General features: G+C 42.3%; 1 protein-coding gene across 1 annotated transcript in view; it reads right to left on the reverse strand.

The window, feature by feature from the left end:
* Positions 1 to 22,085, reverse strand: part of ATP8A2 (ATPase phospholipid transporting 8A2) — a 273,938-nt gene that overhangs the window by 245,970 nt on the left and 5,883 nt on the right. The window contains exons 2-12 of the mRNA XM_026049801.1: positions 16,853 to 16,952; positions 16,123 to 16,221; positions 15,473 to 15,518; positions 13,214 to 13,254; positions 11,023 to 11,096; positions 7,947 to 8,016; positions 6,001 to 6,128; positions 4,872 to 4,983; positions 4,012 to 4,177; positions 1,540 to 1,667; positions 388 to 465 (exon numbers count right to left, since the gene is read on the reverse strand). Of these exons, the coding sequence (XP_025905586.1) occupies positions 388 to 465; positions 1,540 to 1,667; positions 4,012 to 4,177; positions 4,872 to 4,983; positions 6,001 to 6,128; positions 7,947 to 8,016; positions 11,023 to 11,096; positions 13,214 to 13,254; positions 15,473 to 15,518; positions 16,123 to 16,221; positions 16,853 to 16,952 (1,042 nt within the window). The remainder of the gene's footprint in view (positions 1 to 387; positions 466 to 1,539; positions 1,668 to 4,011; positions 4,178 to 4,871; positions 4,984 to 6,000; positions 6,129 to 7,946; positions 8,017 to 11,022; positions 11,097 to 13,213; positions 13,255 to 15,472; positions 15,519 to 16,122; positions 16,222 to 16,852; positions 16,953 to 22,085) is intronic.

The following is a 22,085-nucleotide window of genomic DNA, read 5'->3' on the forward strand; positions in this document are numbered from 1 at the left end:
TGCCCTTCAGCCAAGATAGGTCATGCATAGAGAGTCACAAACACAGAGCAACTCTTCAAGACACTTCAAAATAAATCAGTTTAGAGTGGAGGCATGGACCTTAACGTAGGAACAATGTAGAAACCTTAATGTAGGTTCAATTCCATATGCCTTAAATGCCTATAATGCCTATATTTTTTTAAAATGCCTATATAATCTTGTATTTCTTCACGTGATGCCTTATCACTCCGTGCTGGTGAGACTTAGAGCAATGAAAGTACAGAAGTTCCTTTGACGTGGGCCACAGAACAGCAGGCAATAAAGAGCATCTTCTGACCCAACGTTCTCATGCTTCCCATCTCTGAGATAATATCACAGACATAAATTTCTCTTGACWGGTTCTCTTACCTGCCCAAGTTCCTCATTAAGGTTTGAAGTTCTGGCCATTGCAGGGGTATCTGTTTCAGGATAATACATATCTATATCCTGAAAGAAGAGCAAAATTAGACCTGAACACCAAACCTGGCAAGAATGGGATTTTCTTCCCTTCATACTACATAAAAAGCCTAATTAAGTTGGAAGTAACTTGTAGTTTCCTCATTACATCATCTTTTTAAGACTTTAGTCCAATAAGTAGGAGCTCTTAACTATTCAAAGTTTTTTTGTTGGTTTTTTTTCCTGGGTTTTCTTTTTTTTTTAATTAAAGTCATGGAAACGATGCAATTTACTCAAGCAACAGCCACAATTAAAGACAAAATGCCTCCCCGTGAAATGGGCTGTGCTACTACATTTAATTGGGAGAGGCAACAGAATAACTCCTATATGAACCAGCAAAGTAATTTCTGATGAAAAAGCCAACTCAAATCTCTCTAATACATAAGTAGCTCAGAGAATACTCATGAATTCCTCATTTACTTGAGTTCTAGACAAACTCCTGCAACTCCTCAGAAAGCAGCAGGATGAATTTCTATCAAGAGAAGCATCATTTCCCTTCTCACTGTTCACCTTTAAGAGACATCAGAGTCATTTCTCTTCATAACTGAAATGCACTTTGAAGAYAAAGCTCCCCTGAATAGAGATCACTTTTTTTTTTTGGTAGAATGAGGCACCAGGTAATTTGATCTCTTTAGAGAAACACTATGATTCAAACCAGTAGAGGTGGCCTGAAGGCCAGGCAAGCTCAGGACAAACAAGAAGAGAGTCTGGTCTCTCCATCTGCTATGGTTGAGAAAAGCTATATGCTACAAAAGAGTTTTCAAAATGTTATCCAATATGAATTAGCTGAAAGACTTCTCTTATCCAATGAAGATCAACACTACTCCCATCCAGAAAGTTTGATACACAAAAATCATCACTTACACAGGACACACAGGACAAAATAAACTTTTTTTTTAGTTTCCTGTGAAACACAGAGCACACTCTTTCACAGAAAGAATACAGTCTTTCACAGATGTTACATCACAAAAGTCAGCAGAAAACTTGGYAGTGACTTCAGTGTGAATATTTTTTCACAATTTCACTTTCAAAGGTGATGTTAACATGACTATTCTCATTACTTACCCAATTTATAAAAAGAGCCTGAGTAAATTTGACAACTTCCAGGGTCACCAGAAGACTAATTGGAATAAGGTTGTTGTACAAGATTATAAATGTCAGCAGGTTGTATCCAAAGTTGACAGAGAGCATTTCTGTGGACCAAAGGATATGAGACATCAGCATCCCAAAGGCAGGAGTACGAGTGGCAGAGTAGATGGGCAACCATATTTCTACAGTTGGCCTGATGATATTTAGTAGCACTGAAAATAATCAATGAGTGTTAAGGCTCCTTGTACAAGGACCTTTTCAGTGCTGATCTCACTACTACAGACACGAAATGCCCACGTTAACCAGGTGAGAAGTGCAAGACTGGTGCAGCTGGATGTTAGAAAACAGCCCGTGTTCTGCGGGGTCTGTGCTGAGCAGATGGTGTGAAGTGTAATATTCCACACTACAGCCCAAATTTAGAGATTTATCTGATGTGTCAACTACCTCAATTAARAGCCACTAATTAAAAGCAACATAGCTTAACCTTTCAGAAAGCCTTCTGTGTGTTTCAGGGGACAAGAAGCAAAGGACAAGTTTATTCTAAAAGCTGCCAACATTGGCAAAACTGAGATGCTACTCACATTAGACTAAGCTAAGAAAGTTAAGCAAACAAGATGACTGCACAACAGTCACAATAAACTAAATCAGGCATCCTGCTCCGGCAGAACAGCTTTTATTAGTGGTGCCAACACTGGATAAATTGCTCAAATAAATCTGCCAAGGCAACTGGCACTAAGGGGAAGAAGAAAACATTTTTAGGCTCCTTCCGTTGCTGTGGRAAGGTCTCAGGACAAAAGTGACTGTTTGTGGTGCCGAGCACGGTCGGGCCCTTCTCTGTGTGTCTGCAGTTCTGCCCTTCTCGCTGRGGGAGGAACTTAGTTCAGCATCAGACCCAGCACAGAGGCTCACCAAAGGGCCTCCAGCATTAAAAAGAAGTTAGGAAAGAGGCGGGAGAGCAAATCCAGAGGCAGAAGCCAGCAATGAAAGGTGCTGAATCCCAAGGATCAGAAAATAGGCTTGAATTTTGAAACTAGGCCCCTTCAAGTCAAATGCATAGAAACGGCATGCCATGTCTTTAAGTGGCTTTGGTCAGTTTATGAGAAAACTAGAGGCACAACTGATCGTGAAAAAAAGAAGTCTTTCACAATACTGTCCCTACAGAAATTACAGATTAAGTTAAAAAAKGAAATCTACCCACCTAACCTGAAGCACAAAAGTGTCTTTCCTATCTGTGACAGTTACAGAAGTGATAGAAACTCTGTTCAGGGATTTAACCTTGCTTCCCACATGCTTGGTTACATGCAGCACACAACTATGGTCCATCAACCTCTTTTACACTAGAACAAGTTCAACAGTCTCATGTTCCAATAGTCTTCACCAATACTACTTCCTTCAGTCACAGGAAGTCACAAGTTAAAACTTCCTCAATAAAAATAAGGGTGAGTGTGAGGAAGAGACCTTGAAAGTCATTGCTTCTGCTGCTGGAAGACTTTATTAGAACTACCAGAAGCCAGAGTCAAGTATGAGACACTCCCTTGCTCCCAGCAGACGAGTTTTAACACTAATCTCACACATCAAGCTCATCTGAAACAGAAGGCAGCCTTTGTGGTCTATGTAGCCACCACCAATAAAAAGAACATTCGCAGTTTCAGCGAGACCGTTTTTACATCTTGAGATTTACATCTTGAGATTTACATCTCAAGATGCCTCTAACTCATTTTAGAGCTAGCTAATATAAACTGTCTCTGCTGCGCGACAATTTATATTTCATCCTCAAGTGCTTGCATAAGGTTCATATCTTTACCTAAGCTGATAAATGAAACCAAATGAAACTCTTTTATAAGCACAGTCAAGAGATCAGTTTTGTCTGCAAAGTGACATAAAAGTCAGAACCCTGAGTGTCTCTTGAAATAATGTGATACAGGACAGAGTCATAAACTTTAGCCTGCTTTTACCAGCATGYTTTTTTTGCACAGCGTCACTGAAGGAGGTCAGTGTGTTTAACTGCAAACCACAGTAAAGGACACAACTGGAAAAATCCTTTTCTTATGTAAATGAGCATAAAATCAGTACCATTCTCTAACAAGGTACGAGCAGATAGGATAGACACAGTGCTAGTGCTGATCTATCTGAAAAACAAACTGAAACTTCAGCTGCATCTGGGAAGCATTTATTTGTCCACCAGCCACCCAAGAATCATTCCTGCCTCTCTTGTACCAGATTCCCTCCTACCTAGACAGCAGCTTAGCAGTAGTTAGCAATCTTTGGAAGGTTTTATTAAGAGAAACCTTACTAAAACGTTAAAAGCTATCCCAGTCTGTTCTCTAAATACATTGAATCACCAATAACTAATGACAGGCTTTATGTCCTTTCCTTTCTTTCTTACTTATGTATTTATTCAACAAAACTGAGAGCCTCGTTAGCCCTGCAGCCTGTCTGCATACTGACCGTTTGAGCCAAGGTACCAGACGACTTCACCATGGGTTCTGTTCCATAATAAGGCACCTACAGAACTCACAAGGGCCATGACCAGGAGAATACAGAACAACACCAGAATCTGCATGTTGGTTACTTTCTCCACATTTGATCTCTTCAGGGGTGCTTTGGTTGAATTCTAAGGAGCAACAACAACAATAAAAGGTTTAGTAATGATTTAAACAGGAGGAGACTGCAGAAGCAAACCTGGTCTAATTTTTAAGAGTCAGATACAGAATTTGCCAACTCCATCATCTAATTTCACATTGTATGTAAAGCGCAACAAGACAGCAATGGAATCATTAGGCCTACTGACTCCTACGTTGACAGGAGATGGGATGAAAAGACCCATTAGCTTCCACAGATGCAGGGGGCTCATCTTCTCTCTACCCATCTCAGTGCTGGTCAGMAGTGGCACGCAGCACATGCCAGCGTCTGGTCTCCAGGCATTCCTTGTCACTGAGGCAGTGACAAGATGGTAGCATTGGCCTCATGATCCCAAAGCTCTATAGAGGCAGAAAGTCACCATTACACCTCTTCAGCTGCAGAACTCCACAGAACTTTAGATGCTGTCCAGGTGCCATACTAGTCATTATATAAAATGTGTCTACATATTGTACTTATTTTATATGCATATACACATATATGCATACATGCATGCATATTAATATGGTACCTATAACTCCTGATATCCCTCAAGGCCTGTCTGTCTTAAATAGCTCTGAATCAAGTCTTTATTTTCATGAATTAACTTTATAGACAAACGAAATACATGAAAACTTGTAACTTCTCTGAGAACAGGCTTCAAGTCTCCATACTGCAGAGATCTTTACCTGCATGAGTTTTGTATCATGTCCCGTATACACGACAATACCCAAGACCCACTGAGTGTTCCTCAGTTGTGCACCTCTTAGCAAGATCTGGTCAGGTCCAACAGAAACTGGACTGCAAAGCAAGAAATAGATATTTAAATTCTTCATAACACTTTAGGAAAGTATTTCTCCTTTCAGCTTTACTCCCTCTAAAGAAAGGAGAAAAAAGGCAAAAGAAGTAAAGTATTTTAATGAGCTATAAATCTTACACAGTCCTTGTAATATGYAGGCTTCAGTGCTCTGAAAGCCTAATCCCTGTTAAGGGCAGCAAGGTTACATGAGAGTTGCTGTAGTTTCCCAAACTTAAAAACTTGTTTGGCAGCCCTTAGTCTCCTCTAAACTTCATGTTGCCTAATGTGAGCTCTAGCACAACAACATGCACTACACGTGCAAACGGATCATCCATTCCAAGCACATCATAACCCCAAGTAAGTCATTTAGAAAAAGTTTGGAAAGGTGGAACAGCCCGTGTGATTGTCAAGTGGAAGCAGGAGATCTTCTGCTATTCGTGTGTCTGTCACTATTCAGCTAAGCTACCCAAGGAATGCAGATTTTATGCAGGACAATGAAACCCATGTACTTTAACTGATCCTTAAAGCTCTACAAATTCAAATACTAAAAGTACTATATTTTCAAAAGTTTCTTTCTTACAATATTTGAAATACACCAAAGATTTCAACTGATAAAGACTCCAGATTCTGGAACAGATCTGAACATGGTGGAGTACTGGGTCCCGCTGGAAAGCAGAAGCTTCCAGCTTTTCCTACCTATCTCCCGCAAAAGCCAACTCAAAAAAAAATCCTATTCTTTCCTCCCATCTCACTTTTTGTTTAAAAAATACAATTCCAGAGAARTCATCTCTCCCATAACAAGCCAAGAGGGTTTGTAGAGCTTCCATGAAAACCTAGTGCCTTAGTCATCAGGTTACAGATTTCTACTGCAGAAGACTCCGTGGGAAGACAGGACAAGGCCACCTAACATTAGATTAGCCAATCCACACGTGTTAATTATTATTATTGTTGCAGACAGAAAGCAAATAAAGTATTTTTCCTAACCAAAGAAGCTCATGGTTTTGCTGTCAAGTTGATACCTTTGACCATCCAAGCGCAAGGTTCCAACAAAGTCATAGAGATGCCGGTTGGGTCCTTCACATTCTATCCTTCCAGACACTTTCATCAATTCCTCTCTTGATTGGAGACTAGCAGTTTGAGACAAACCCTGCAGAAACCAATCCAAAGGAGAAAGTTGGAAAAAAAGAATTGTTAGTAGAAGTTAGGAAAAATTATTTTTTTCCAGCAGGCAAGATACACAAGATTTTACATTTCTTAAGGATGTTTGTTTGCTTTTTCATTGACTCTTCCCCATACCAAGCTCACTACGGTGGAGGCAGATATCACCTGTGTTTGTATAGGACAGGGACAAGCCTCTACACAAGAGTTAGTCACCTACACAATCTCTCAGGAAGGTGGAAAGACAGCTGCATGGGGCACCAAGTTAYACGTGTGCACAGGGAAGCAGGAAGAGGCAAACAGCCCTGGCTTCTCTTTCACAGCTCTGCTGATGTGTTGGTGCCAGTAAATGCAATTACACTCACTTGTGAGCACAGTCTCTCCTAGGTCACTGCAGAACTTGTGCTCTGATGCTACTCAAGATTAATTATCATTCCACCATGCAAATGGATCATAGCATATAGCATCTGAGAGACCACACATGCAACGCTCCATTGCTTTTCACTCACAAACTTGAGCAAGCAAACGAGCCATTTTGAGGTGGTAGAACTTYATTCTCATGTTTCATTTTTTTCGTCAGAGCCAAACTGTAGCACYGGACAACAATACTAGGCTTTTTTTTTAAACTTATTTTTGAATTTTAAACAGATTTTGTTCACTTCTTGATACACCAACAGAAAGTCAACACCCAATCTATTTGGCTGAACTCCAAAGACAGTAAATCAGCAGCAGGTGTAAATCTGCTTCAAAACAATCCAACCCATGGCACTAACCCCCYGTGTCTCAACTAGAGACATCCACAAAGTCCTTTCAAGCACTCAGAGGCAGACCATAGATCAACACTTGTGACAGGAAAGCTACAACTTTGACTACAGGAAAAGGTTGGTTTGCTTTAAATATGSAATTTCAAATATTCTGTGAACACTTTAAGTCATGGGAAGTGCTATGTTTGAATACAACTTCTTTTGGAAGTTCTTAGCCAAACTGATCRAGAAGCATCTCAGCTTTTAAATAAAAATCTAATATTAAGGTAGTTATCTGATAAAAAACATAGTTACTAATGGGAAAAAATTGGCTTATGTTACACCTACAATTTCCATGGCTKGCGGTGTTACCCTCTAATTCAGCATACAAGAATTTCCTTTTTATTTTTCAAAAGAGAAGAAAAGGAAAAATAAATAATAACACTAAAAAAGCAATCATTCTTCTATTCAAGAAATGCTTTTGTGTTGCTGGGACAAAAACGATRTTACAGAGTACACAAATGTACCAATATGGAAAAAAAAAAACCCTCTAGTTTCTAGGACTTTTGTTATAGTTTTGTGGCTTCTGCATTTCCAGCTAGTATGTACACAGGAGCAGCAGGCTGTTAACTCTCAGGTGAAGTATCCACAAGAAAATCCATTCCAAGCTTGTCCAGCTACAAAGCACAGAGCATGCCACCCACGTCTATGAGTGGCTTCCTCTACGCCCCTGCAAGGTCCTGTGCTCAGCTAACAAGGCAGCGGAAACTTCTCTGTGCTTGAAAATTGCAGTTGTCTGTTGGAAGTTACCACTCTAATCAGTAAGCAGAGACTTCACAATGAAGATCTGCTTATTTTGCTTCTGTGGGCTTAAACCCCTCCTTCCAAATCAGCTCCTTAGACTTAAACACAATGTATTTTTGCACTTCCAATTTGTTGCAAGGAGGCTCACAGCAGTTTTATTAAACAGCATCCATATAGTTACCACACCAGCTAAAGTGTCTGCTCTGTAGCTAACTCKGCACACCTAAAGAAACACTAAGATGTTTCATTTTTACTTTTACCTGTCGTATTTTGAGATTCGTCTCCCCATCAAGATTAGCTGTTTCAATATAGCACATCGCTTGAGGTTCACTGCAAGGAGCACAATAAGATTTTCAGTATTGAAAACTTAAGATKKTTTTTTTTTTTTACACTACTTTTGTATTAAATGATCCACRCCATGTATCTTCAATACACTATGCAGAATAAAAAATAAATATGGTGGTGTATGACCATGAAAGAACCAGCTGAAAGTACTCAATTTGAAGATGTATCTTAAAAACAGTCTCTTAAAATGGAGATTATGAAGACAGCCTTACCTAACCAAAAGGTAAATAAGGATTTAATGCTCATGTTTCAACTATAAATGCCAGAAGGAGAATATTTTACATTACAGTCTAGAAAAATACTTCAGTCTGTGTTTATCCCCATGGAGCTACCACAAAGCAACGCAGAAGGGGACGTACTTGGGTGAAGAGGGGTTCATGTGCCCTCCACTGCTGAGTTCTTGGGGAGGGCACAGGAGGTGACAGCCACAGAACCAGGTTCAAGCTGAACCTCTGCACGTCCCTCACCTRAGGTTGCTCCTAAGCAGCTAGTTGGGAGGATCAGAACAGTTTAATGGGTTTGAAAGCGAGGGCTGCTGGCTGCATCTTGCAGAGATACAGACAAACCTTTCCTCCTCGGGGAAGCATCATTCTTCATTAGCTGCATTCTTCATTAGTCTCAACTATATTTAATGTGGCAGAACTCAACGGTGGCAGCCCCTCTGATAAGCAGAGGCACTTCTATCGTGGCTCGTTTCCTGGCATGGAGGTTCYCTGGAGATTTTTAGATGCTCTGCACAGCACCACGGTGGCTGCTTCCCATTGGTTTCTCAGGCTGTTAAGGAACACTGATTTCTCACACGAACCCAAATGTGGCCTTCATTAGCTCATCACTTTTCCTACTCTTGAAATACTGCCATTTGCAGTATAAAATGAATAGTAAACTAACTAATTTGCAGTAAAATAACTTATTAATTTACCAGTAAAAGTAGCTAATCAGCAAAAAAAAGTCAGTATCACAGGACTCCTTAGCAAAACATGAAGGGAGAGGTACGAGYACAAGAGAGGTTATTTTTTCTCTCTAGAGAAATAAGCCATTTTTTTCTTCCTCACTCCAAGAAGAAAGAGGCAGGGTCTGAACTTGTCTCCTCCCACATGGGCAATCTGAAATCTCCTCCAAGGAGGCCAGGAATTAAGTTCAACCTGATACCAATTTTATTTTTATTACAAACTTCCTATCCAATACAATTGAGATATAGTTAATTCATTAGGGAGAACTGTTATAATGCAGTTTCCCACTTTCCCCACATTTCTGCAGAAATGTTTCATGTCAAATGAAAGTTGTGTTTAAAAAATCATAGTTTTTACTATTATTTAGGCAAATGTACTCTGTACATAAAATTCATTTAGTATCACCTTTCTTCTATAGGAGTGGAAAAAAAAAATCAAGATTAAAAAAAAACTTTCAACTCTGGCACCTAACCCAGACACAGAAAATTTATATATATAAATATATATAAAAGCAAAAAGCCACCCTTCCAGAGCATGCAAAGCTTTCTGGTGAACTGAGGACACTTAGTATTGCCATTCAAAAGTATCACACGAATAACATCAATTGTAAATGTGGAACTACCACAGAATTGCTATTTAAGTCAAGCTTTTCCCAGATCAGTACTTTGGGCTAAATACTTCATTTATTCTATATGGGTATGACAGATATCAATGGATTAGTACAGTAAAATGGAAGAAGTGACCCATGCAAGTTAAGAAATGAAACAGATGTTTTTAGTGTAAAATATTAAAGGAAGAAATATTCCTCAGTGTTGGAACAGGAAGTTATTGATGTCAAAGTAGGTTCACTAATTGCACTTCAGGTTGACAGCTGCTCATTTAATAATTTGGGTTTTGTTCTGTGTTTTAAACATGCAATATTGTGCACCATGGGAATGTAACTAGCCCTATCCTGGAYCGTGTGACATAAATCAGACAGAGCTTTCCCACAGAGCCTTCAGCAGGACCAGCCCCATCACCACGGCGTGTGCCAGAGAGTCACACATCCAAAGAACACAASGGGCAAAAGCAGGAAAGGGCAAAAGCAGTAGCTTGGAAAACAAGTTTCCTCGGGAGTTGGGTCATCTGGGAGCACCTGAGCGCTCAGAGCAGCACAGCAGTGGCTGCAGGTTATGTGTGTGTTGGGGGGAACCACTACGGAAAAGACCCCGGTTTCACGTGGTGTGTCTCTACTTCAGAAAGACAGAGTCACAAGCAGGAGCCCCACCACTGTCTCTTGGGCACAGCTCTGCTCCCTACGTGGACACTGGTGTTGCCTTCACACCCAAGATTAGCAGCTGCTGCCCAGTGCTAAGCTGATCCATCAGCTTCACAGAGCAGGAGCTCTCTAGGGCTCCCAAAGGGCTTCCAGGACCCAACAGCTAGCCTGCATTTTGAAGCATATCTTTATTTCAAAAAAGTCCCATATTTCACAAGGAAATGTGAGAAGCAGCTAAGAGTTTGCTTTTCTATGGCTGTAGGGACTACTGTGCAACACATGTGGCCCAAGGAGCAAATGAATGAAATCCAAGTGCTATTTGGCAGTGTAGTTATTTAGATTCCGGCTGGGCTAAGCTCCTCAAATTACTATTTTGAGGTAACTTTGAAAACCAGGGGCAAAAAACCATACWGGTAATTTAGTGGAATTAACTGGAATAAAACTGAAGGGCAACTTTTCTTGATTTTATGTTCCTTGGAAGGATCAGCTTCACCAAGATTGTAAACCAGACCTTCCTCTCTTCCTCACTTTAATACTTCCTTGCAGCACATTATGCTTTCTTGAAATTATCCATCTTAAGACCTTAGCTACAAAAATAAGCCAATGACAAATGCATCATTGACTAGCAAAACCCTATTTTGCCTTCACTGAAGCTTGATTTCATATGTGGAAAAGAAAAAAAAGTGCCATCTGATATCTGTTTTYATTAATAGCAGCTACAGAGTTTAGAGTCCTCTGCACCTCAGTTCATCAGACACGTCATTTCACACCCACTCCGGATACCTGGAAGATACAATGATCATGTCTGCTGGAAGATGCTGCCCATTGGTGACCTTCACAATATCGCCTACTGCCACCTATTGAATCAGGGGCAGGAGCACAGCAGCATGAAAGAGAAAAAACAAACAGTTCGCTTGGCTGGAAGGTTTAGTTTGTTATTTTCCTTCAAAATTTCAGTTAAAAGAACAGCATCATGCACACAACACTTAGACACGGTGCTTCTGAAAATCAGGGTGCTTTCTATAGCAAGCATGGAAGTCYAGTGTCAAATGTTTCCTGCTCCTAATATGAAATAAGGTATTCTGCAGAGACAAAAAGTTATATGCTCCATCAGAAAGTGTCAACTTCCCCAGATTATGTTTAAAGTTTTTTTTTTTTCCCTCTTCTGTATTCCTGCTTTTATCCAAATTAGAGTTTATTTTTCTTTAAGTACAGTATTATCTCACTTATGGCAAGATTTTTCTCTGGAAATAAGTTTTTAATCTTTAAACTTATTAATATTCCTCAAAGTCAAGAGTTTCTCCTCTTCCTGATTTCTCATCTTTCCGTCTGTCCTTGTGGGTTATTTACCTACCCTGTCATCAGCATCTCCTGCAGCTTCCTACTTGTATTTACAGCTGACACGATGGATTGTCTCTTCAGACAAAACCAACTAGTTCCTCCTCAAGTTATCTGAAGTGTAAAAAGTCCCCATTTCTGGAATACTGTAAACAAGGGAGATTCCATCACCCTTAGCAGCAGTCAAGTTCTTCATCCTTTTTGGGATGTGAATCCCATTCAGCTCCCTCAAGGCAGCAGATCAGTACCATAGTGATGAGTATCAGGCTGCTGACTATCCAGTGGATTGCTTATAACCTCGAATGACCTCAAAATATTTAACCTATAAGAATGTCTATTATTATTATTATATATTATTATATATTATTATATATTATTATATATTATTATTATTAAATGGTATATTTGAACAGGCAGATTTATTAGTTAAGAATCTTATTCTGATATCACAGAAAATTTCTGCTGTAATTTTACCAGGAAAAATATTGGGAATCTACCTTAAATGAAATGAGTTAGGGCATAACTGTTCYGTGGCACCAACAGTGAACGGAAGGATGGACAACATGCAGAGGCAGCCACAGGTTAATCAAAGAAGTGGTTAGGAAAGCAAAGGCYAAAGCTAAGGGCTAAGGCTACGGAAAAGCAGGTTCCAGGTTCAGCTTCTGGTGCCGCCTTAGAGCTCCGTGTACAGAGCACAAGGAGCTCTGCCAGCAGACATGAGCGTGAGGCTCCAGAGTCCTTGGCAATCTCCAGCTTTTAGTACAGCCCAGCACTCCCGCCAAGCTGCATCCAAGCCCCCTGAGGTGGGCATCGTTTCCAGGAAGGTTTAGAATCACAGGCTGGTTGAGGTGGGAAGGGACCTCTAGAGATCACCCAGTCCAACCCCCCTGCTCCAGCAGGGACACCCAGAGCACGGGGCACAGGGTGGCAGCCAGGCGGSTTKGGAAGATCTCCAGAGAAGGAGACTCCACAGCCTCCCTGGGCAGCCTCTTCCAGGGCTCTGTCACCCTCACTGTTTAGAAGCTTTCCATGTGCTCAACCACCACAGCCCAGAGAGCTCATGCGTCCTGCCCAAGGAAGGAGCTCAGAGAGCCACACTTCGCTCTGTGCATCCTGAAGGACTTCGGTGAGTTCTAAAAATAAGTATTAAAGGCTTCTTACACAGGGCTTCASAGGGCTTGGGTTCCACGTGCCTATGGTAGGAGTAGGCTGCTTGCTCAAATAAGGCACAGGTCCTGCTCACTGGCCCCAGGACATGAGGGGTTGTTTTTAAAGCTCTACCATCACAATGAATCTCTTTGCTTTTCAGGAGATTAGAGTTGATGCATCATGGTTACACATTGCAACGAAAGCTTGTTTTCAGTCCACTTCTGGAACACTAACACCACTGTTTGTGCCCTGCAGCACAATAACTGTCCGAGCAAATACTGTTCACAACAATTCGTTAGCATTTGACTGAAGCACAGTAGTAGGATTTAAAGGTGGGTGCTCAGCTGTTCCAGGCAATTCCCACTGTTATTAGGGAAAGGATCCCCTGYGCTCCAATCACAAAAAAATCTCATGTAACACAAATTCATTCTGCTTCTCTTAATTTATTCCAGCAAGACAAATTCACAAAAAAAAAGGTTTTATTTACCTCTTTCCAAATAATGTTCTGCCACATCCCATTTCTTAGAACTAGAAAGAAAAATTAAAATCAGATCAAAATAACTTCTGAACAGGCATAAATAAGCAACAGGGGATGTTAACTGGAGTGGGAACACACGTATCAGAAAAAATACRTTTCAGAAGTTGGGAGAACAGACTGTCCATGACTGTAGACATGTGCATCCAAGAAAGGAGGGATCTACTCTTAATATTTACATGCAGTCACTATCATTGTCTTCCCAAGATTAATTAGTGGCCTGACTTCTTTCTGGCCTCATTTCACACTAACACACAGAAAGTCAGCACCACTGCCCACCTGAGCACTGAACTTCCTTAAAACAAAGGGAATTATTGTCAATCTGCTCCAGGACACATACTCATCATATGAAATGGTTTATCACGGAGTTTTTAGTTCTCACCCTGTTCCCACTTTTGACTTACTTTGAGGAAATAACTGAAGCAAAAGGCCTTAACTGAGTGACCCATCCAACCCCACTCCCACCCCAAGCTCCAGCCCTATATAGGGAGCTGAGTGTCAAGCATGCTCTAAACCCTACTGRAAAGGAGACATTGTCTTTGGTGAAAGCCCTAAATGCTGAAGTCAGAACAAAAAATGGATGCCAAGATCAGCACACAGGTTTATTGCTCTCGTTCCTTCCTTCTTCCAAGGTGTGTTTGACCTGTGCTTTGCTCAGTTCAGAATTCAGGAGAGAACCTGAGCCCAGGATCTTGAGCAACAGATATGGACCCACAGGTCTTTATCCAGGAACCTAAACCCTCTGAGACAGACCACAGTGTTTGGCATCCCCTGCTCCTAGTTTTAAGCAGCTCCCACCCACAGATGGATCATGTGGCTGCCGGCCAGCACACAGAGAGCAAGTTCAGCACCCATGAGCCTGGCCTTTGTGTACAGTCATTTGCTTTCTTGTTCCAGGAGAAGAGTTCACCTTTCAAGCTACTGAATCCAATTAACCATTAATCAGTCAAGCAGCTAAGGTTGTCTATCCTTGCTTACTGTGATAAGATGCCTTTAAGATGTTTATTAACACATGTTCTGTCTAACTACAAATGAATTAAGACAGAATTGCCTATCTGACCTTTGAAAGAACAGCCTTTCGTATGACCTATAATTAGGCCTGTTGTGCTACAGCCAGGAAACTGCAGATTTCTCAGGGCTAATAAATGTGGTGCACTCATAGCTGCCTCCCAGCAGACCATGGAAGAGAAATCACCTCCAAGAGCAGGTAAAGTAGTGCTGTCTTTGAGAGCCATTAATGTAGAGTCTCAACTATAAACTTCTCAGGCATGAAGGAAAAAAGATACCTCCCTGAAAGCAATCCTTTGTACATTTTTTCCTTCATAGCTCAACTACAAGGCTAGTGGATTGTTGGGTTTCCTCCACCTCTTTAAATAATTCTCTGTTTTTTTCACACTTGAGCTAAATTTGGGAGGAAAGGAAGCTCCTCAAAGCTCACTTTCTTATGTTTTCATCTTCAACAGTAAATTGCAGTGAGTGATGTCCAGAAATTGCCYGAGGAGCAGCAAAGGAGCTGTCCAACAGGGATCACTGCAGTCCTATGTTCTCACGCTAAGTCCAGCTGCCACRAAGCGATCGGCCTCAGCACAAAGCCAACTCTTCAGATTTCCTGCACAGTTTCTCAATTAAGGCACTTAAAAATCCAAGTGGTCTTTTCCAGTATTCCATGTCCAGCAGTTTCCACGAAGTTGAGGAAAAACAGAAGTTTAGAGGGAGAACAGGCATGTAGAGGAAAGCTCTTCCCTTTCCTGACATTTGCAGCAAGCGAGCCCAGAGAATTTCCTGAGTTCTTCCTGCATTTTAAGGGTGGTGACATTTAGGAAGAATGTTTCTTTTTCAAATCCTTTAAATTTTTTAGCTTTCAAAGATAAATATATACATATATATTTTAAAGTTTCAAGGAATATAAAATATCAAGATAAAGGGTCTGGGCGGGSCATAAAGGGGAATAATTTGGTTTTCTTATAGGGAAAATTATATACATTTTCAAACTCTTTTTTTAAAGCAAATTGACAAGCATCACACCATTTCCTTTACCAAGTGTTTTCAACTAATGCAGACTAAGTCCTAACCAAACAGTAACTCGCTCACAAGACAGGCATTCACCACCATCATGGCAGTTTAAGCAACAGAGCTGTTTAAAAATAAGTGTTCTGACATTCACTAGTTGCACTCCAAATACTTGTTAACTTTCAAGCTGCTTAGTCTTACCTACTGTTTTCTTTTTATTTACTGCACTGTCTGCCTTATGCCGTTTCTGCAAGAAAATAAAACAAGCCATTACACTAGGATTCCAAAGCCATTAACCCCATAGCTGGAAATACGACAAACTGCAAGATGATGCATGAAGTCATTTTTGCCTTTATGTTAGACTGCAAAAAGCAAACCCACACATAAACTATATAAATCCAGAGATTTATAAAAGGAAGAAAAAAAGGAAATTTTAAAATGAGAATCCCTATGTTAGAAATAAAACTCAGACTTGGATCAACAGCAAAAAAACTCAGTCTCCAAAACCAAAACAAGGAACTGTGAGTGCTGGTTTAGCTAGACAAGGGATGGACATCACTCAAACAAAAAGCATGCAGAACGTGCAAGTCAAAGGTAACTTATTCATCAGGACTTGGCACAGCAAAAAGATCTGTTTATAACAAACAGTATCTAAAATGCTTAATATAGGTTTTCTGCACAGAGCTATAGAACCTCCTGTTGAGTCAGCAGCTTTGAGGGTCAACAGGGCACTTTGTGATTGACCAGCAATGACTCGATGCCCACTGAGATTCACAGCTTTGTGCAGCTCCATTATTGTTAGCCCCTTTTTTTTGTCTTTAACACCACCTCCCCCAATACTCCATACTCACATAGTCTTCTATAATTTCTTTGATGCCAGCAATAGTTAAAATAAATAGCAATGGCACCAAGGTGGTATATCTTCCTGTCGGAGAGACATCAGGAATTTGCTGTGAACAGAAAAAACAAATCCATTACATGCTTGTATTTAAAGTAAGYTCCCAGCAAACTTAGAATTTTATGAAAAGCTCTGACAAGAGAGAGGGCAGAGCTTGAATTCCAGTTTGTGCTCCATAGGCTAACACAGACATACACACAAATCAGAGACGTTAGAGATCTGGGCAGATTTGAAGAAACTGCCATTGTAAAGTAAGAAAATGAAGTTGTTTTACAAGCTTTTTATTCTTCATTTCTCCTCTCTCCCCAGGCAAAGCATTCCAATGAGGTAAATSACAGATTCCACTACACTAACACCATTTACACTAACAACCAACAGCTTCACAAGAATCTACCCTATTTTTCAGCATGGTCAACAGCTTCACATTTTACAGTATTATTTGTTATTTGTTTTTACTTATTAGGAAAAATAAACAGTTTGAATTTAGGAAAGATATTTTATAACTTCCATTTACCTTTTAAATACAATGTTAATGTGCCTATCTTTCAACAGCACATACCTCATTAATATCAGCATTTAATTTGTGCTTAAGTACATTTACTTCTGTGCAGTTAGACACTGAGATTCCACGAACTTCCTCACACTTACATTACAGTTTTGCATTTTACAATGAAGGACTATACCTGCAGTAAGGCAACGAAGAGGAAGAATGCATTTGCAGCTTTTCTTATCTGCTCATACAGGAATCGAGGTAGGAACGTCACCACGCTGTACTTGGCTGTGCTGCAGGTTACAAGAGGCAGGGGTTTATTTTAAGTAGGAACTAGGCGGGAACTATGGCAGAAAACTTTGAATTAGACTTTGAAAGCCAGCACTATAAACAGTTCAAGGCCCATACAGTAATGTGTAGAATATGGAAGAAACAACAACTCATTTGTTTTACAAGGAAGAGCTGTGCAGGACAGAAGAGGCATCACCCAGTGGACCTACAGGCTGATGGCTCTGCCCTTGCTGCAGGTTACAAGAGGCAGGTAAGTACCAGATGACCAAACTCCTGATCAGCCCAAACTCCAGCTCCACGGGCATGTAGGTCTGCAGCTCAAGCACTTCAAAGTCTCTGTACAAATGCTCATCCCTCATCACAGCCTGAAACTTGAGGRTGCTGGGCTGGGCTCACCAAACACAAAAGGGTCCTTTTTAAAAAGCCCCTTCTCCCAGTTTGGAAGCATCATCAGTTATGAATACCGGACGATAACAAATTTTCAGAATAACCTTTTCTGGCTGTTTCTCATATGCACATATTTCAACCACCTTAACACAAAAAAAACCCTGCAATAACTGGTCTCAGCAAGCTACATCCGATTTATGTCATACCAAATCCAGCAACAGTCATGTGATAAATCTGGGTAGAACTTCAGAATAAGGTACCAACATGACAAGAATATTTACCTATTCACTTTTAAGGTAGAGCCATGACTACATGGGAATGGCTTATACATTACCAAAAACAACCTAAAATAGATTAAAACTATCTATTAGGGTGCCAGTCCTCATTCTCCAAGCCCATTACTTACATCCCAGTGATCGACATGACTTTCTGCAGCACCATCAACCTTCCAGTGCTCTCCAAACAGCATGGGCGATCAAGCCCATCCACAGCTTGTAGTGTCCCATTATATGCGATTATTTGACAGAATAAAACTAAAACTATTCTAAGCCAACAAAGGGGGCATGGCAGTCCCCCTGGACCAGACAAAGAAGGTGTTTTGAAGGGCATTATTGCAGTAAAGAAATTAGAAGCTCTTTTTTCCTAAAGCAACACAGCAAAACGCTGTCACACGGGCAAGGTGCTCTCGTATCCACGTTTGGAAAGTTGCTCTTGGCACTCTGCGGATTAGGGCTGACCCCCTTTGGAAAGCTTTTCCTGTTCTCTCCCACCAGTAAGTGTCTCAGAACAATTTAAATCCATGGGGTTTAGAGGCTGACCCTGATACCAGTTCAGACCTGCCGCAGGAGCGCAGTCACAGAATCACAGAATCACAGATTCACAGATTCACAGATTCACAGAATATTTAAGGTTGGAAGGGACCTCTAGAGATCATCTAGTCCAACCTTCCTGCTCAAGCAGGCACACCTACAGCATGTGGCACAGGGYGGCAKCCAGGCGGGTTTTGAAGACCTCCAGAGTAGGAGACTCCACAACCTCCCTGGGCAGCCTGTTCCACTGCTSTGKCACCCTMACAGTAAAGAARTTSCTCCTCACCTGGAGACGGAACTTCTTATGCTTCAGTTTGTGGCCATTACCCCTCGTCCTATCACTGGCCACCAGTGAAAACAGCCTGTCCCCTTCCTCCCTGCATTCTCCCTTCCTGAACTTATACATATTAATCAKATCCCCTCTGAGCCGTCTCTTCTCCAGAGAAAACAGGCCCAGCTCACTCAGCCTCTCTTCATACGAGAGATGTTCCATTCCCTTAATCATCCTGGTTGCCCTTCTCTGGACCCTCTCCAGAAGCTCCACGTCCTTCCTATACTGGGGTGCCCAGAACTGAACACAGTACTCCACAGTCCCCAGGCAGCACTAACCAACACCACCTAACCAGAAACCCAGAGYTGGCAGATTTCAGGGTTCCCTCAGATTCCACATCCCAAACACATAGAATGTTTTACAGAAYGCTGAGCTACAGAAGAAACAGAATAACAATCATAAAAAAAAAAAGCTGTGCTCACATCGTGCATCAAAAGCAGACACCCACGGAGTTTGCTAGGATTCTATTAGGGGAAAAATTGATCTCCGACTGCAACCAGGCTGAAACAACTTATTAACAGGGTGCCAGTATTTACCAACTTCCAAACATGCCCGGCTCCAAACAATATCCCGGCTCCGACGGCTGTGCTAATGCCGACACAATAAGGCTTTCTGTTGAACGAGCTTTCCACAGGCTAAGTCCCTCCAGTCACGCAGCTTGTTACCTAAGTAACACGACAGATGCTCACAGAAAAATAGGTCTGGCTCTGCTTAGACCGCGGCGCATTCAGCTGTTGCCATGCGGACCAGGAACGGGAAGCACGTGGCCCTACAAAAAGCAGGTGTGTGGTATTGTTTAAAAAGAAAGCTCCTTATGAACACAAGGAGGCTCCTGCCCAGCTTGGGTTGGAGCAGGTCSCCAAAGGGCCATAAGGGCAGCCAGGAGAGCCAGGGGCGATCTCCAGCACGAGTCCAGCCACGGAGCCTCCTCAACCTGCACGTGAAGCTGCAGAGGCCCCAGAAAGCCCCTCTGCAGCCYGGCTCTGGCCACGGCCTGGGGCCAGGAGCACCCTGGAGCTCAGCCCTCCACACGCCAGCAGGGAATCCATCTCCTCCACACGTGCAGCTCAGTTCAGATCAAAGTTGTGTTTCAACTTGCATCCCTGTATAAACCAGAGGGATCTCCAAGCCACATGAAATCAGTTTGGACACAGATCAATACAGATGAAAGCAGGATCTGGGTCCACTTCTACAACAGCACTCAGAGATTTTCTAAAAGCAAACTGTGTAACTGGAAAATATTAATGTCATTCACCTATCTTYGCTCATTACCATGCTACTACCAATGATTAATCATTTTGATAGGATTCATATAAACACTGCCAAAAACTACAAGCCAAGAAATTCAAAGGGTAGTTTGGCAGCACAGTTCCCCATTTGTTGGGGAATTGTTGGGAAACTTGGAGTTTCATATGGCAATTCCCATAGCTGTCCTTCCTCCCCAATTCCCCTCCCCTACCTTCCCAAAGTACTCCCCAAACGGAAGTTTTCCACTATCTAACGATACCTGTAAGAGCAAGAAGAGCTTCTGGTAACAGAGGCAAAAGGGTGGCTGCCTCGAGCGGGGTTTGTGCAGCAGCTCAGTGCAGCTCTGCACTTTCTCAGTCAGACATTCAGCACCTCCAGTCTTCCCCCAGAGTTATGTTAAATTGTTTGACAGCTCCTCAAATGGCAAAAGACACAAGCTGAACCTCTGGATTTGTCATACTGACAAGAGCAGGACCTCCTGGAGACAGAGCAGGACCTCCTGGAGACACCATCATTCTGCTCCGGAGATAAGTATGACAGATGGCCCTTTCCTTTCCAGATTTCACCTGCAGTCGTCCACCCCACACTTCACATACACAAGTTACTCTACAACACGAGAGCTGGGAGCATTATTTGGTTTCAGTGCTCTTCCCATACGTCCATAGCAGGCAGCCAATTCACACCCACGTGGCTTAGGCTGTGGAGCCCTTGAGTTACAGCTTGTGGTTACAGAAGCAAGAGGAAGAGGCTGCAGGGACAGATCTGACGGGCTGACTCCATAGGCCACATGTAGCTTCCAAAGCAACACTTCCACAGCCTATCATTATCTCTAGCTAAAACATAAARAACAATTCAAGGGCAGGTGAAAAGCTGCAGTTGCAAAGGAGGTACTGCCTACATGGAAAGTTCAGGAATTGATCTTTGAAAGGACTACAAGCTTTGGAAAAATAAACATCTGCTGGTTTTAGGGTCTACAATTTACAGAAACATCTTCAGCAGGCCGGGCGCRGAAGTGTGGGTCGCCCTCGGGCTATTAGCATGAACACTGAGCCCAGCACTCCAAGTTTTTGCTCACCAAACAGGCTCTGTGGTCATCAACACATACAAAAGGTCACATTTGCTGCTCAGGGGAGAAAAATCAAGAAGATTTGCTTGAGCTAAGGGGTCAAACACTTTGTCTTCAGTGGATCTGCGCACACGCTGAGGTCCTTCAGGCACCCAGCTTTTCTTTTAGGGACGAGGCTGACATGAGCCTCAAAGGAGCGTTAGCTCCATGTCCATGTGTCCATGTCCGTGACACACGTGTCCATGTGTCAACACAGGCACCTCGCAGACAGCTACTGCTTCTGAGCCACCACAGCAGGCAGCTGCTTAAACCTGTAGGGAAAGGCAAGCTCCACTCCAACACCTACTGAGAAGCCCAGCTCTGTCCAACAGATCCTTCAGACTAACCCTGCAGCAAGGGTTGTGCTCTGCTGTGTCGTGGTCTGTACACTGATCTGACTAAAAAAAGGGCACGTGGTGTTTAAATACTCTAGACAACCTGAGAGACATTGAGCTGAGGTCAAAACAGAGTGCAAAGGGAGCTCCAGAGTGCAAGATTTCAACCCTTCACAGATGACATTGGTTCRTTATTCATCGCATTTCATGCCTAAAGCTGAAGCACCCGACCCAAGCAAGGCAAGGAACCAAGAGCCATCCCATGTGTCCCAAAGCTGGAGCAACCACTGTCCAGAGTGATTTTCCAGAGTGAACCAACTGACTGGATTGTTTTGCTGCTTATTCCTGCCTCCCCCTACACTTTTCATAGGTATGGTGACATCTGGCACATATAGGAAATGTACACATGGTTTAAAAGATAAAAGGGACTCACAGCTGAGTKGAGAAGACGTTCTGCTGCACTGCTCTAACAGGGATAAACCCCTCACCCTACATCACCAGCATGGACAATGGAAGGGGTTAGCAGCATGGAGATGTATCAGGATTAAGCCACTTGAACCTTGGCAGTGCTCAGAAAACACTTTCAGTGGCTCCAAACCGCAGTGCCCGGTGCACAGTGAATCCTCGTGAACCCTCGTCCCGGCGGGCCAGGAGCCACCTCAAGGACCTCAGCGCTCCCCAGCTCTCCCTCAGTGCACAGACTCCTGTGTCTCCGAGATGGGCTCCCACTGGAAGTTACTACAGGCACCACTGTGTGTTCTGGAGGRGTCGTTCGTGCTCTTACTTTCGAGGGGGCATTGAGGAGCACTCAAAAGGCCTTTTTCACAACTTGTCATCTGAGGGAAGAAAAAAGATGCAGGACAAACCAAGTGAGCCCACAAACCACAGACACGTACAAGTGCTTTTCACAAGCAGAAGCT

The sequence above is a fragment of the Nothoprocta perdicaria genome, unplaced genomic scaffold, assembly GCF_003342845.1.
Source record: "Nothoprocta perdicaria isolate Ctin4 unplaced genomic scaffold, notPer1 scaffold_62, whole genome shotgun sequence".
Taxonomy (NCBI): Eukaryota; Metazoa; Chordata; class Aves; order Tinamiformes; family Tinamidae; genus Nothoprocta; species Nothoprocta perdicaria.